Source organism: Leptodactylus fuscus, chromosome 3 (assembly GCF_031893055.1).
Source record: "Leptodactylus fuscus isolate aLepFus1 chromosome 3, aLepFus1.hap2, whole genome shotgun sequence".
Taxonomy (NCBI): domain Eukaryota; kingdom Metazoa; phylum Chordata; class Amphibia; order Anura; family Leptodactylidae; genus Leptodactylus; species Leptodactylus fuscus.
In genome coordinates this window covers 75205045-75219830 of record NC_134267.1, presented here as the reverse complement: position 1 = coordinate 75219830, position 14786 = coordinate 75205045, and the positions used below count along the sequence as shown (strand labels likewise).

The following is a 14786-nucleotide window of genomic DNA, read 5'->3' as shown; positions in this document are numbered from 1 at the left end:
ATATTCTTTGAATTCCCAGTCAGACAATGGCACTATATACCAGTAGCAAAAATTGTGGGTGCACGTAACCCCAATATATTCTTTGAATTCCCAGTGAGACAATGGCACTATATACCAGTAGCAAAAATTGTGGGTGCACATAACCCCAATATATTCTTTGAATTCCCAGTGAGACAATGGCACTAAATAGCAGTAGCAAAAATTGTGGGTGCACGTAACCCCAATATATTCTTTGAATTCCCAGTCAGACAATGGCACTATATAGCAGTAGCAAAAATTGTGGGTGCACGTAACCCCAATATATTCTTTGAATTCCCAGTCAGAAACTGGCACTATATAGCAGTAGCAAAAATTGTGGGTGCACGTAACCCCAATATATTCTTTGAATTCCCAGTCAGAAACTGGCACTATATAGCAGTAGCAAAAATTGTGGGTGCACATAACCCCAATATATTCTTTGAATTCCCAGTGAGACAATGGCACAATATACCAGTAGCAAAAATTGTGGGTGCACGTAACCCCAATATACTCTTTGAATTCCCAGTGAGACAATGGCACTATATACCAGTAGCAAAAATTGTGGGTGCACGTAACCCCAATATATTCTTTGAATTACCAGTCAGAATCTGGCACTATATACCAGTAGCAAAAATTGTGGGTGCACGTAACCCCAATATATTCTTTGAATTCCCAGTCAGACAATGGCACTATATACCAGTAGCAAAAATTGTGGGTGCACGTAACCCCAATATATTCTTTGAATTCCCAGTCAGAAACTGGCACTATATAGCAGTAGCAAAAATTGTGGGTGCACGTAACCCCAATATATTCTTTGAATTCCCAGTCAGAAACTGGCACTATATAGCAGTAGCAAAAATTGTGGGTGCACATAACCCCAATATATTCTTTGAATTCCCAGTCAGACAATGGCACTATATACCAGTAGCAAAAATTGTGGGTGCACATAACCCCAATATATTCTTTGAATTCCCAGTCAGAAACTGGCACTATATACCAGTAGCAAAAATTGTAGGTGCACGTAACCCCAATATATTCTTTGAATTCCCAAGTCAGACAATGGCACTATATACCAGTAGCAAAAATTGTGGGTGCACATAACCCCAATATATTCTTTGAATTCCCAGTCAGAAACTGGCACTATATACCTTAAAATCTTAATGTGCCGTCACTCGGTCAAGGAGTTTGGTGCCAGGAAAAGGCTTCTCATAGCCATAGCAAAATAGAAATAAATTTCCTGCACTCAAATTAATGCTTCCAAAATATTGTGAACTTTTATTAACATCCGACAAACACGTTTCGGTCTTATATAGACCTTCTTCAGTTTGTCTTAAAAATACAAAAGGAAATAACAAAATATAAGTGATTCCATCTCATAAATATAGTACAAATAATATACAAATAACATACAGACAATAGTACACAACAAGGTAATCAATGGTGTTAGATATATAGCCCAAAAGGTATAGGGTTTATAAGACATGTGCATATCTGGGTAACACCATAAAATGAGCAGACAATAGTAGAGCATGCATAAACAGGTGAAGTAGGTGTATTCAACAAGATGATATACTGCCAAACCGAATAGGATATGTCGCCGTGCTTCTACTGAGGAATGGTGCCCAGCTTACTAGACAAAATGTTATGTCCTATGAATACATTGGTATCACAAATCCTGTACAATCTTACCGGTGGGGTATAGTGGAAAGTGGAAGCTTCTGAAAGGGTCCAGGTCAGAGGGTGCAGTAGAGGTATGAGAGTGTGGGGTTAAAAGGGATTTTTGGCGCCAAGAGCCATCAGACCGGGAGCCCCGCCCCTAAAGGGGGCGTGGCCCCAAGCCAAAGGACCCTCGGCGCCCCCCCACAATGTCTAATCAGCTAAGGGGGAGAAGGAGGAGAAGGAGGATGGCGTTGGTGGTATAGAGGGCAGACACAGGTTTCCCTGTGTCCGCAGCGTTATTAGCCGCCCCGTGGAGTGTGGAAGTCGGGCACTTCCGGTTCGCGTGTGCCGCGACCGGAAGTTATGCGTTCCACTGTGGAACGCACAAGGAAGACGGGCACTTCCGGCTCACATGTGCCGCGGCCGGAAGTTATGCGTTCCACAGTGGAACGCATCGGGGGAAGTATGTTGTTCGGCTAAGATAGCCGATAATAGGAGAGTGCAGGCAAGTCTACATAGGAAGAACTAATGGAGTAAATCACAGGAAAGAAGAAAGGAAGGAGAAAATATAATAAAAATGGAAAATAAAGAATAAAAAATAAAAAATAAAAAACAAGGACAGGTGTATAATGGAATGACCATGCGTTCCAGGCTGGAACACATGGAGGAATTAAAGGGACATGTGTATATAAAAGGAAAAAGGAAAAAAAGGGGAAAAAAAGGGGGAAAAAAATCTAAATAAGAAAAAAGGAGAAAAATGAGAAAAAAAGGAAGAAAAAAGTGAAGAAATAATGGGGAAAAAAGGGGAAAAATCAGAAGAGAGGGGGGAAAAAAAAGGGGGGTACTAAGGGGAGGGGGGGAGAAGGAAAAAAGAAAAAAGAGGTGAGGGAGGGGAAAGGGGGAACGAAAGGAAAAAAGAAAAAAAGAAAAAAAGTGGGTAAGGGGCAGCGAACTACCCCTTGTAAGAAGACACCGGTAAGTATTGCCCGGGCACCATAATTTTCCTCCTAGGTCATAATCGATTCTGCAGAGAAAGAAAAATAGATTTTAGTAATCAAATAAAGAGTCTAAGCAAAGACTTAACAAAAACTCCTGATGTCATAATCGCGGTTCAGTCCGCGAGGCTCTAGTGTTTGGAATTTGTGAATCCAAAAAGCCTCTCTGAGTTTTAATGTTTTAATTCTGTCACCCCCTCGTCTGGCCTTGGGTATATGTTCTATGACCTGGAATTTTAACTGAGAAATGGTGTGTTTGGCTTGGTGGAACAACCACATCAGGTGGATTTTTACATATTGCTCCCACTGAATTACGCTCCAGGGATTATGAAAAGGCCTCTAAAGCCCTCTTAAATCACGAGTTACACTGTGTGACCCTCATAGAATACCTCAAGACACAGAGAATCCCTAGGGGCCTACGGTCACATCTTCGACCCACCATTTTCAGCGACAATACGGAGTATTGCTCATTGTTTGAGCAAATTCTGAACAAATGCTCTTTGGACTTGATGACCTTAACAGTTGACTACCTTCAAAAATCCATTACTCAACAACAAGAAAAAATTAAAAGTATTGAGTCACAACTGAGATCCACCCTCTCTGAAACGGATTTCTCCACACTTAAAAATAAAGTAGATTCTACCCTATCTACCTACAGACAGGAACAGGAGAAGAAAAAAAGGAATAAATTTCTACGGGACGCCGAGGATTATACCACCAACCGGGTCTACAAATGGCAGGATACACTCAACTCCTCAAGATTCCACAGAAGAGGTCCCCGTTTCCATGGCTACTCTTCAAATTCAGGTTCGGAGAGCGACCTATCTGGAAATCGTTCCGGACCATCCACTTTTTTAGGACGGAATTCAAGACCACCCAGAGGAAGAAGACAAGGAGGGGTGGCCAATGCAGGAGAGGACGATCAAACACGGATGACAACTCGCTCACAGGTAATACAACACCACTTTTAGTGAACATTTCCTCCAAGAACTTATCACCCTCCCAACTTAAATTACTTCAGAAAGGCTTGTCCTTCTGTCCTGCTTACAAGTTTAATTCCTTCCAACTTGAAATGGATCTTGAGCGTTTCTTTAGGAATATACGCTTGAAAGCCCATTTTCACAAGGACGAAGTAGCCTCTATTCCAGATACCTCACAGGATACTACTCCTGTGAGCGTCACTACCCTCGGATTGAGGAATAAGAGTACTTATATTCCCCCAAGAGGCTCACATGCGTTAGAAGCATTTGTGGACCTGGTTAAGAAAGATATTAGGGCCCTTTGCACTAATATAGAGAGAGGTACCTGGTTCAATCCTCCCAACCTGACCCCAGAAGAACAAACATCCCTCAAAACCCTTATGGAGGATAAGGACGTAATAATTAAACCCGCAGATAAGGGTGGGGCAATAGTGATATGGGATAAAAGAGCTTATATTCAGGAGATTGAATCTCAGCTCACTGATACCAAAATCTACCAGAAATTACCAGGTAACCCTACCCTATCCATTATGAATAAGATCAAGACTATTATGGACATGTTTTTGGAAAGAAAGATCATTGATTCCAAGACACATGAATTTCTCCTTAAAAAATATCCCATCATTCCTGTCTTTTATGTACTTCCCAAAATACATAAACGATTGGAAAACCCCCCGGGGAGGCCAATCGTAGCATCAACGGATTCGGTCCTGTCACCCCTGGCCATTGTATTGGAGAGAATACTCACTCCATTAGTCAAAAAAACTAAATCTTTTTTATTAGACACAGGAGACTTCCTAAACCATATTAAGACCCTACCCAAACTAGGACAGGATTGTTGGCTGGTGACGTTTGACGTCAACAGCCTATATACTTCAATAATACATCAGAAAGGTATTGAGGCCACTCGTACATTACTAGAAAATTCCAATAAATCTCCAGCCACAATAGAATTCTGCATGACTGCTTTAGAACTGGTTTTGACTAACAATTTCTTTATGTTCCGTGATGATTTCTTCCTACAGGTACAGGGTACCGCTATGGGGTCCAATGTGGCCCCCCCATATGCAAACGCGTATATGTCATTCTTCGAAGAGAAATACATTTACAACAACATTTTGTTTCAACAACATTGTTTATGTTGGAAAAGGTTCATCGATGACGTTTTCTGCATATGGGAGGGCCCATTGGACACCCTCCTCCACTTTCACTCTTTTTTGAACTCAGTATGGGATGAACTACAGTTCACCATACACCATAATACACAGCAAATTGATTTCTTAGACACCACAGTGATTAAACAATTTGATGGCTCTCTTCAAACTGACTTATTCACTAAAGCTACAGACCGTAATAGCTTATTACACTATTCTAGTTACCACCCCCCAGCAACTAAAAGATCTCTTCCATGGTCCCAATACCAAAGGGTCTCGCGCATTGTGTCTGACAGCTCACTCAGGGAACAAAGGTTACTAGAAACACAATCTAAATTCACCGAGAGAGGATACCCATCAAAAATCACTACTTTGAACAGAAATCATACCCCCAGAACACACTATGATAACTCAAAGCGTATCCCCTTTATCCATACATTTCATCCGTTTACTTACAAGGTCCACAGAATTATCCGTACCCATTGGCCGTTATTACAAAAAGGTTATCCTGATATTCCATCTTTCACGCAACCTTTCCTTCCATGTTTCAGGAGAGCCGCCAATTTACGCAACAAATTAGTCAAAGCAGACTTAGGCTCAAGTACTAGACAACCACGACAAACATTTCTCAATACCCGCAAAAATGGTACATTTCCTTGTTTACATTGCCCACAATGCAATAACATTCAGAAAGGTGACCATCTTACACATCCACACACAGGTAGGAAGTTTCCTATTAAAGACTACTTTAGTTGCGACACTAATTTTGTAGTCTACATGATTAAATGCCCATGTGGTTTAGCGTATATTGGAGAAACGACACAGGCCATTCGTGACCGTATCTCTCAACATAAGAGTACCATACGAACTAAAAATTTGTTATTACCAATTCCCTACCACTTCCACCAAGCCAAACACACCATTTCTCAGTTAAAATTCCAGGTCATAGAACATATACCCAAGGCCAGACGAGGGGGTGACAGAATTAAAACATTAAAACTCAGAGAGGCTTTTTGGATTCACAAATTCCAAACACTAGAGCCTCGCGGACTGAACCGCGATTATGACATCAGGAGTTTTTGTTAAGTCTTTGCTTAGACTCTTTATTTGATTACTAAAATCTATTTTTCTTTCTCTGCAGAATCGATTATGACCTAGGAGGAAAATTATGGTGCCCGGGCAATACTTACCGGTGTCTTCTTACAAGGGGTAGTTCGCTGCCCCTTACCCACTTTTTTTCTTTTTTTCTTTTTTTCTTTTTTCCTTTCGTTCCCCCTTTCCCCTCCCTCACCTCTTTTTTCTTTTTTCCTTCTCCCCCCCTCCCCTTAGCACCCCCCTTTTTTTTCCCCCCTCTCTTCTGATTTTTCCCCTTTTTTCCCCATTATTTCTTCACTTTTTTCTTCCTTTTTTTCTCATTTTTCTCCTTTTTTCTTATTTAGATTTTTTTCCCCCTTTTTTTCCCCTTTTTTTTCCCCTTTTTTTCCTTTTTCCTTTTATATACACATGTCCCTTTAATTCCTCCATGTGTTCCAGCCTGGAACGCATGGTCATTCCATTATACACCTGTCCTTGTTTTTTATTTTTTATTTTTTATTCTTTATTTTCCATTTTTATTATATTTTCTCCTTCCTTTCTTCTTTCCTGTGATTTACTCCATTAGTTCTTCCTATGTAGACTTGCCTGCACTCTCCTATTATCGGCTATCTTAGCCGAACAACATACTTCCCCCGATGCGTTCCACTGTGGAACGCATAACTTCCGGCCGCGGCACATGCGAGCCGGAAGTGCCCGTCTTCCTTGTGCGTTCCACAGTGGAACGCATAACTTCCGGTCGCGGCACACGCGAACCGGAAGTGCCCGACTTCCACACTCCACGGGGCGGCTAATAACGCTGCGGACACAGGGAAACCTGTGTCTGCCCTCTATACCACCAACGCCATCCTCCTTCTCCTCCTTGTCCCCCTTAGCTGATTAGACATTGTGGGGGGGCGCCGAGGGTCCTTTGGCTTGGGGCCACGCCCCCTTTAGGGGCGGGGCTCCCGGTCTGATGGCTCTTGGCACCAAAAATCCCTTTTAACCCCACACTCTCATACCTCTACTGCACCCTCTGACCTGGACCCTTTCAGAAGCTTCCACTTTCCACTATACCCCACCGGTAAGATTGTACAGGATTTGTGATACCAATGTATTCATAGGACATAACATTTTGTCTAGTAAGCTGGGCACCATTCCTCAGTAGAAGCACGGCGACATATCCTATTCGGTTTGGCAGTATATCATCTTGTTGAATACACCTACTTCACCTGTTTATGCATGCTCTACTATTGTCTGCTCATTTTATGGTGTTACCCAGATATGCACATGTCTTATAAACCCTATACCTTTTGGGCTATATATCTAACACCATTGATTACCTTGTTGTGTACTATTGTCTGTATGTTATTTGTATATTATTTGTACTATATTTATGAGATGGAATCACTTATATTTTGTTATTTCCTTTTGTATTTTTAAGACAAACTGAAGAAGGTCTATATAAGACCGAAACGTTTTTGTCGGATGTTAATAAAAGTTCACAATATTTTGGAAGCATTAATTTGAGTGCAGGAAATTTATTTCTATATGGCACTATATACCAGTAGCAAAAATTGTGGGTGCATGTAACCCCAATATATTCTTTGAATTCCCAGTCAGACAATGGCACTATATACCAGTAGCAAAAATTGTGGGTGCACGTAACCCCAATATATTCTTTGAATTACCAGTCAGAAACTGGCACTATATAGCAGTAGCAAAAATTGTGGGTGCACGTAACCCCATTATATTCTTTGAATTCCCAGTCAGACAATGGCACTATATACCAGTAGCAAAAATTGTGGGTGCACATAACCCCAATATATTCTTTGAATTCCCAGTCAGACAATGGCACTATATACCAGTAGCAAAAATTGTGGGTGCACGTAACCCCAATATATTCTTTGAATTCCCAGTGAGACAATGGCACTATATACCAGTAGCAAAAATTGTGGGTGTATATAGCTCCAATTCTATTGCTAGGGGACTTGCAGGGTATTTCTGAGGTGAAGGTGGGGGGGCACACCGTTGGAACGGGGATTTGGGGTGTATATATGGGGTATACGGGAATACACTGTCAGTGTGTTCCATTCAGGATCCTGGGAAAGCTGGGTTGCGGCGATTGAGCCCGTCAGTGCCACGTTACACTGACAAGCTTCTCCCTGGAATTGAAGTGATATGTAACCCCAATATATTCTTTGAATTCCCAGTCAGACAATGGCACTATATGGCAGTAGCAAAAATAGTGGGTGTATATAGCCCCAATTCTATTGCTAGGGGACTTGCAGGGTATTTCTGGGGTGAAGGTGGGGGGGCACACCGTTGGAACGGGTATCGGGGGTATATATCGGGTATACGGGAATACACTGTCAGTGTATTCCATTCAGGATCCGCGGAAAGCTGGGTTGCGGCGATTGAGCCCGTCAGTGCCACGTTACACTGACAAGCTTCTCCCTGGAATTTAGCTCTTATAAGAGCTGTTGGTTGTCTTCTCCTTCCTATCCTAGCCTGTCCCTGTCTACCCAGAATCTAAGCCCTAGCTAACTGGACGGAAACCTCCATCCCCGGTGAATTGCAAGCTCAGAATGACGCGAAGCTGGGCGTCGCTGTTCTTTTAAATTAGAGGTCACATGTTTTCGGCAGCCAATGGGTTTTGCCTACTTTTTTCAACGTCACCGGTGTCGTAGTTCCTGTCCCACCTACCCTGCGCTGTTATTGGAGCAAAAAAGGCGCCAGGGAAGGTGGGAGGGGAATCGAGTAATGGCGCACTTTACCACGCGGTGTTCGATTCGATTCGAACATGCCGAACAGCCTAATATCCGATCGAACATGAGTTCGATAGAACACTGTTCGCTCATCTCTAGTTATCTACATAACCCATTGTTCCCTGTCGTCCCACCAGTGGCACAATATGGGGAGATAGAAAGTAATCACCCCCCCTTAGGGCGGGTCTTGGTGCTCAATCGAGGTCAATACTGTAAGGCTGAACACAGAGGCCTCCACAGCCCGGCTAGACAGCCTATAGTGCCTCACAAAGGTGGAGGCTGAGCTCCATGCTGCAGCCGCGCAAACCTGCTCCAGAGGCAAAGTGCATCTTTCTGCCAAAGAGATTGACACTGCCCTCGTGGAGTGAGCCCTTAGGAAGGCAGGTGGAAGTAGATTCTGGGAGACAAAAGAAATCTTAATAGCCTCCTTCACCCACCTAGATATAGTTGGTTTAGAAGCACCTAACCCCTTTAACCTTCCCAAGAAATTCATTAGCAGATTCTCAGCTCTCCTAAAAGAGCGAGTGCGTTCTATGTAAATTCTCAAACATCTTGATAGGTCCAAAGAGTGCCACTTAACCTCTTCTGCCGAAGCGGAGGATGGGTCAATGTAACCAACTGGCACCTGTTGGAGACAGAGGGAACCTTGGGACTAAATCCCAGGAGGTACCTCAATTGAACTCTATCCTCGATGAAGATGGTCTATTTGATAATAGACTTAAGATTTCTCAACTGGTTCTTAAAAAGAAAACCTTTCCGGATGGAAACTATAGATTCTGTGACATCCTTTCTTCAACAGGACGAGGTGATGGCAACCCTGGATCTCAAGGACGCTTACCTACACATGCCTATCTCCTCCAGTCCCTGGATGGTTTGGGGACAAGGAAAACAGGAGAATAGACACCGTGGCCTCTTTCTTGAGGGGGGACCCTCTCCAGGGCCCCTTTCGCCCTATATTCCAGGAAGGCTGCCTCGAAGATGTTATGCTGGGCAGCAGGCAAGACGCGGGTAGTGATGAACTGGTCGCGGGGGTAGTGATTGAACTCCAGGGCATAGCCTGATTCACCACCCACAAAACCCAAGGATCTCCAATATGTTGACTCCTCATGGTGGCAAAGTGAACAAGATGGCCTCCTACAGGATGTTCGGCCACAGAGAGCGGTGTACCTTTAAAAGGTTGGTTTTCTTTTTGGCTCCTCCCTAGCGCGCCCCTGGCCTGAGCCTCTAGATTGGAACCTGGATCTTCTCTGAGGTTGAGCTCTGGGAGAGGCCCCCCGACCCCTTGCTGAGCCATTGGGGTCTTCTTGCAGCCGTTGTCTGGGTCATCGTCTTGGAAGAACATCTTAATTGCTGCCTTGAAGCTTCCCCCAGGAAGTCAGCTGCCAGGTGGATGGAAGCCATGGAGGCCAGTATCTCGTCTCTACCCACCCCTGCATCGATATTCTGCTCCAGTTGCGCTAGGCGGGCATGGAGAAAATCCGAAGTCTTGGCCGATGAAATCGCCACAGCCGACTGCGCCGATGCGGTGGAATATGCCTTCTTCAGGGTATAGTCAATCCTCCTGTCCAACAGATCTTGAAGGTTGGACCTGTCCACCAAGGGGACGATGATACGATGGGACAGCTTCGCCACAGCAAGGTCCACCTTGGGTGGTGGACCCCAGCGGTCGAGTTGGGCCGCGTCAACAGGGAATAAATTCTTGAATACCCTGGAGGCAACATGCACTTTCTCTGGGAATTTCCATTCCTGCTCCATGACTCCAGATAAAGCAGTGTCTACATGGAAGGCCCTCTGCCCCCCAGAGGTAGATGCGGAGGCTTCACCAATTCCATCCTGGCCCCCTGACTGGATGGCCTTCAGCAAGGTTGATGTTTCATCCCATTGAAAAATGGCCTTGCTGGTAACGCTCGACTGCACCTCAGAGGGGCAGGAGTCATCCTTGACCTGCAAATTTTCCAGGGAGGGAAGAGAAGCAGAGTGCCTCTCAGTACGCTGTGTCTTGGAGAGCTGGGTGATAGAGGTACGGATGTCCCTAAAAGAAAGGAGGAAGAGCTTACCAGAAGTGAGGAAACCACCTTTCTACTTATTCTTCTGTACCGTACTCACCATATACCATTCCTTAACCCACACCACTATGTCTCTAGGGGAGTGTTCCTCGGGGGGGGCTCTGCAAGTGTGGTAGCGAGACCAATCGTATCCGTATTATTATTATTATCCTGGGAACACAAAGGTCTATCAGCATCCCACTGGGAACAGGACCACACAGTATAAACCCCTGTTTAAGCTCACCGTCCAGGAGAGGGATGTCACAATTCCGGCAAGCGAAATGTTTCCTCTTTGCGGAGGACTTCCTTCTCTCCTGAGCACCTGGAGGAGTGGTGGAGGAGGACATAGTGGCAACAAGTAGCGACCGCTACAGACACCTAAGGCCAAATTTTACTGGGTAATAGGGAGTAGAAACCCAAATAACATAGTAAACTGATTTCTTACCAGGATGTAGGGTCTGAGCAAGCGTCAGAACTGGCGACAGCAAGAAGCAATCAAAATAACAGCAGAAAGTTGACCGTAGTCTTTTGGAACATAGACTAGGAGCCCCACCAGAAAAAAAAATGGGCGGGGCCAGAGGTGACCCCTCCCGCACAGCTCCTCCAACGTTCAGGGAAGAAAAAGAAGGGGGGTTTTGTCCCCTACATCCCCCCTGCCTTACCGGCAAGAAAAATGATTAAAACAGAATTTAAATTCCTTTTTCTGGCGGCCGCTGCCGCGACCGGAAGTGAGGGCCGCATCAGAAGTGTGCGGAAGTGTGCGGCCGTGATTATCCTCCTCCCTGCAACTGAGCCTTGACACAAGGGTTCCGCCTCCCAGCCACAGCCACGACCCTTCTCCAATCCACTGGCTCGCACTCACTAGAAGTGCAGGACCTCTGCAGCCGGCAGCGTTTCTGCAGGCGAGCGACGAGGATCCTCTCACAATAGTACTCAAACTTGCCATTAAAATGGAAGGAGGGAGGGAAGGAGGAACAAGAAGAAGAAGCCAAGATGACAAGGGACTACAGGACCAGGTAAGTCACAGACCTGATCCCTCTAGGAAGAAACCAAGTCATCCCCACACAGGACAGAAAAAAACACACAAAGGGAGGGGTTTGGTGCCAGGTGTTTAACTTGGCTAATTAAAAATTCCGCCTGTTCTACCAGCACACAGGGGCAGAAAATACCCCATATTGTGCCGCTGGTGGGACGACAGGGAAAGAGAAGAGTTCCTGTACTAGCTATATGACCTGGGTTACTCCCAGTTACATTGAAGGTATGCCACTGAATTCAGTGGCATAATTAATTAACCTGCTATCAGTGTGACCAGGAATAACCAGATAATATTGAAGTGTAATAATATCCATTCAGTGTGGAGACATCTTACGAGTTGTATGCTGTCCTAGTACAAAAACAAAACAAAGACCTTTAAGATAAAACAGGTCACATACGCCAGAATAGAAATCAAAGTTTATCAAAGTTTATCACTCTGGTTTCATTTAGCATGGAAAAAGAAGATCTTTCAGGTTAAGTAGGATGTCTAGGATTTGTTGAACTGACTGTTGAACTGTGTTGATTATCTGGGAGAATTTTTATTTAACATTGACATGGTCACTGTATGATTGACAATGTTGACTATCAAGACGGATCTCAGGGGGCACTGGAAAAAGTTTTCACGGGGACCCACAAGACTTTAGTTATGTCACTGACAGTAGTAGTAAACATAAAAACCATATAAATCTGATATTGCTGTAGTTGAAATGATATGTAGAATACCATGTCCATGTCATTGATACCACATGTGGAACATTGAAAAAATAAAGCCCAAAAACAATATTGAATTGCTGTTTTTTGTATCATCTTTGCCCATAAAAATAATAAAAGTCGGGGCAACACGGGGCAACAGCGCCCCTCTCACACTGCCCAGAAGCAATCACAGTGAAAAGGCTACTTGGCATATAGGGTCCTGAACTAACACCAATTGGTAAATAGGGGCTAGAGGAAAAAAAAATTATCTGTATCAGTATCAGTGGATTGTCTCCATTGAAGGATGCACAGAGTTAGAAGAGGTGTTGATAGGTCCTCTAAGATAAAATTGATGGCATAAAATATGTCACTCTTATTTGACCAGTTTAGGAACTATTCATGGGACCTAAAATCTGCCATGAATTCTTATCCCAGCAGAGGTTTAGAAGTAATGATATTTCAGAAAAACGGAAAAAAGACCTCTGTACAGTGATTTATAAGGTGACACCTGCACTATACACCTATACACCTGTATTATAGAGATTGACCACTGTCATCAATGTTTGATTAAATTACCTTCAGCCAATTTTACTTTTTGAAGTAACACTTACTGCTCGGGTTTGTCCAAGGGTTTTGAACCATCCTTATTTTTTGAAGTCTTGACGTGTTTTTCAATTTTCTCCTGTTCTTCTGGTACAGCTCTCTTCAAAAGTAAGCAAATGTAATGTAAGCATAAACATGAAATACTTGTTTTTATTCACAGTTACAAAATGATATATTTCTTTAACCCCTTCCCACCGATGGCATTTTTTGATTTTCGTTTTTCGTTTTTGACTCCCCTCCTCTGGGAGGGTTTACCCCATAACTTTTTTATTTCTCCGCTCCCAGAGCCATATGAGGTCTTAATTTTTGCGGGACAAATTTTTCTTCATGATGCCACCATTAATTATTCTATATAATGTACTGGGAAGCAGGAAAAAAATTCAGAATGGGGTGGATTTGAAGAAAAAATGCATTTCTGCGACTTTCTTACGGGCTTTGGTTTTACGGCGTTCACTGTGCAGCCAAAATTACATGTCCCCTATATTCTGTGTTTCGGTACAGTTCCAGGGATACCAAATTTATATGGTTTTATTTACATTTTGACCCCTAAAAAAAATTCCAAAACTGTGTTAAAAATTTTTTTTTCTAAAAGTCGCCATATTCTGATGGCCGTAACTTTTTTATACTTAAGTGTACGGGGATGCATAGGGCGTCTTTTTTTGCGGGGCCGGGTGTACTTTTTAGTTCTACCATTTTCGGGACATGTTATTGCTTTGATCACTTTTTATTCAAATTTTTATCAGAATCAAAACAGTGAAAAAACGGTGGTTTGGCACTTTCGACTATTTTTCCCGATACGGCGTTTACCGAACAGGAAAAATATTTTTATAGATTTGTAGAGCGGGCGATTTTGGACGTGGGGATAGCTAACATGTATATGTTTCACAGTTTCTAACTACTTTTATATGTGTTCTAGGGAAAGGGGGGTGATTTGAACTTTTAATACTTTTTATATTTTTTTATATTTTTATTTTTTACTTTTTTTTTTATTTTTATTTTTTGCATTTATTAGACTCCCTAGGGGTGTTGAACCCCAGGGGGTCTGATCACTAATGCAATGCATTACAATGCTAATGCATTGCAATGCATTGCAAAAAATCATCCTTTCTTTTGCAGGCTGCATAGACCAGCCTGCAAAAGAGAGGATTTGCAGACAAGCCTGGGAGCCTAATACAGGCTCCCGGCTGTCATGGCAATGGGACGTCAGCCCTGGAGCATGCTGCAGGAGCCGGCGATCCCAGGCAAAATGGCGGCGCCCATGCGCCGCCGGGAAAATGGCGCCTCCGGCGCCTTTGACCGCGGCGCCGGAGGGGTTAATGCCTCCGATCAGTCCGGGGACTGATCGGAGGCATGAGAGCCGGTTGTCTACTGCTTAAAGCAGTAGACACCCGGCGGCTATGGCGGCCGCCCGGCTCCCGGGCGGTCGCCATAGTTACAGACCCGACATGCGCCGTACTATTACGGCGCATGTCGGGAAGGGGTTAAAGATATATTTTATTTAATTGAAGTTGCCCTATCACTTTCAGTCTGTTTAAGGCTGAGCTGGGTCAGGGGACAATCGTGTACGATTGTCCCCTGACCCTGGTCTATAGTCTCTCACTCTGCCGAATCAGTATCCGTACGCTATGCTGAGGATGGCCCAATAAAGGGCCTATTCACACGGAGTAAAATGGCGTGTAATTTGGAGTGTAATTTTTACATGTGTATTTTGGAGTGTTTTTTTTACACGTGGCATTTCAGTAGCTTTTACGGAGCGTTTTTTGGA

At 43.8% G+C, this 14786-nt stretch overlaps 1 protein-coding gene across 2 annotated transcripts in view; it reads right to left on the bottom strand.

The window, feature by feature from the left end:
- Window positions 1–14786, bottom strand: part of FMN2 (formin 2) — a 241998-nt gene that overhangs the window by 81060 nt on the left and 146152 nt on the right. For both annotated transcript variants that reach the window (XM_075267760.1, XM_075267761.1), the window contains exon 9: window positions 13030–13121. In XM_075267760.1, coding sequence (XP_075123861.1) covers window positions 13030–13121 — 92 coding nt within the window. The remainder of the gene's footprint in view (window positions 1–13029; window positions 13122–14786) is intronic.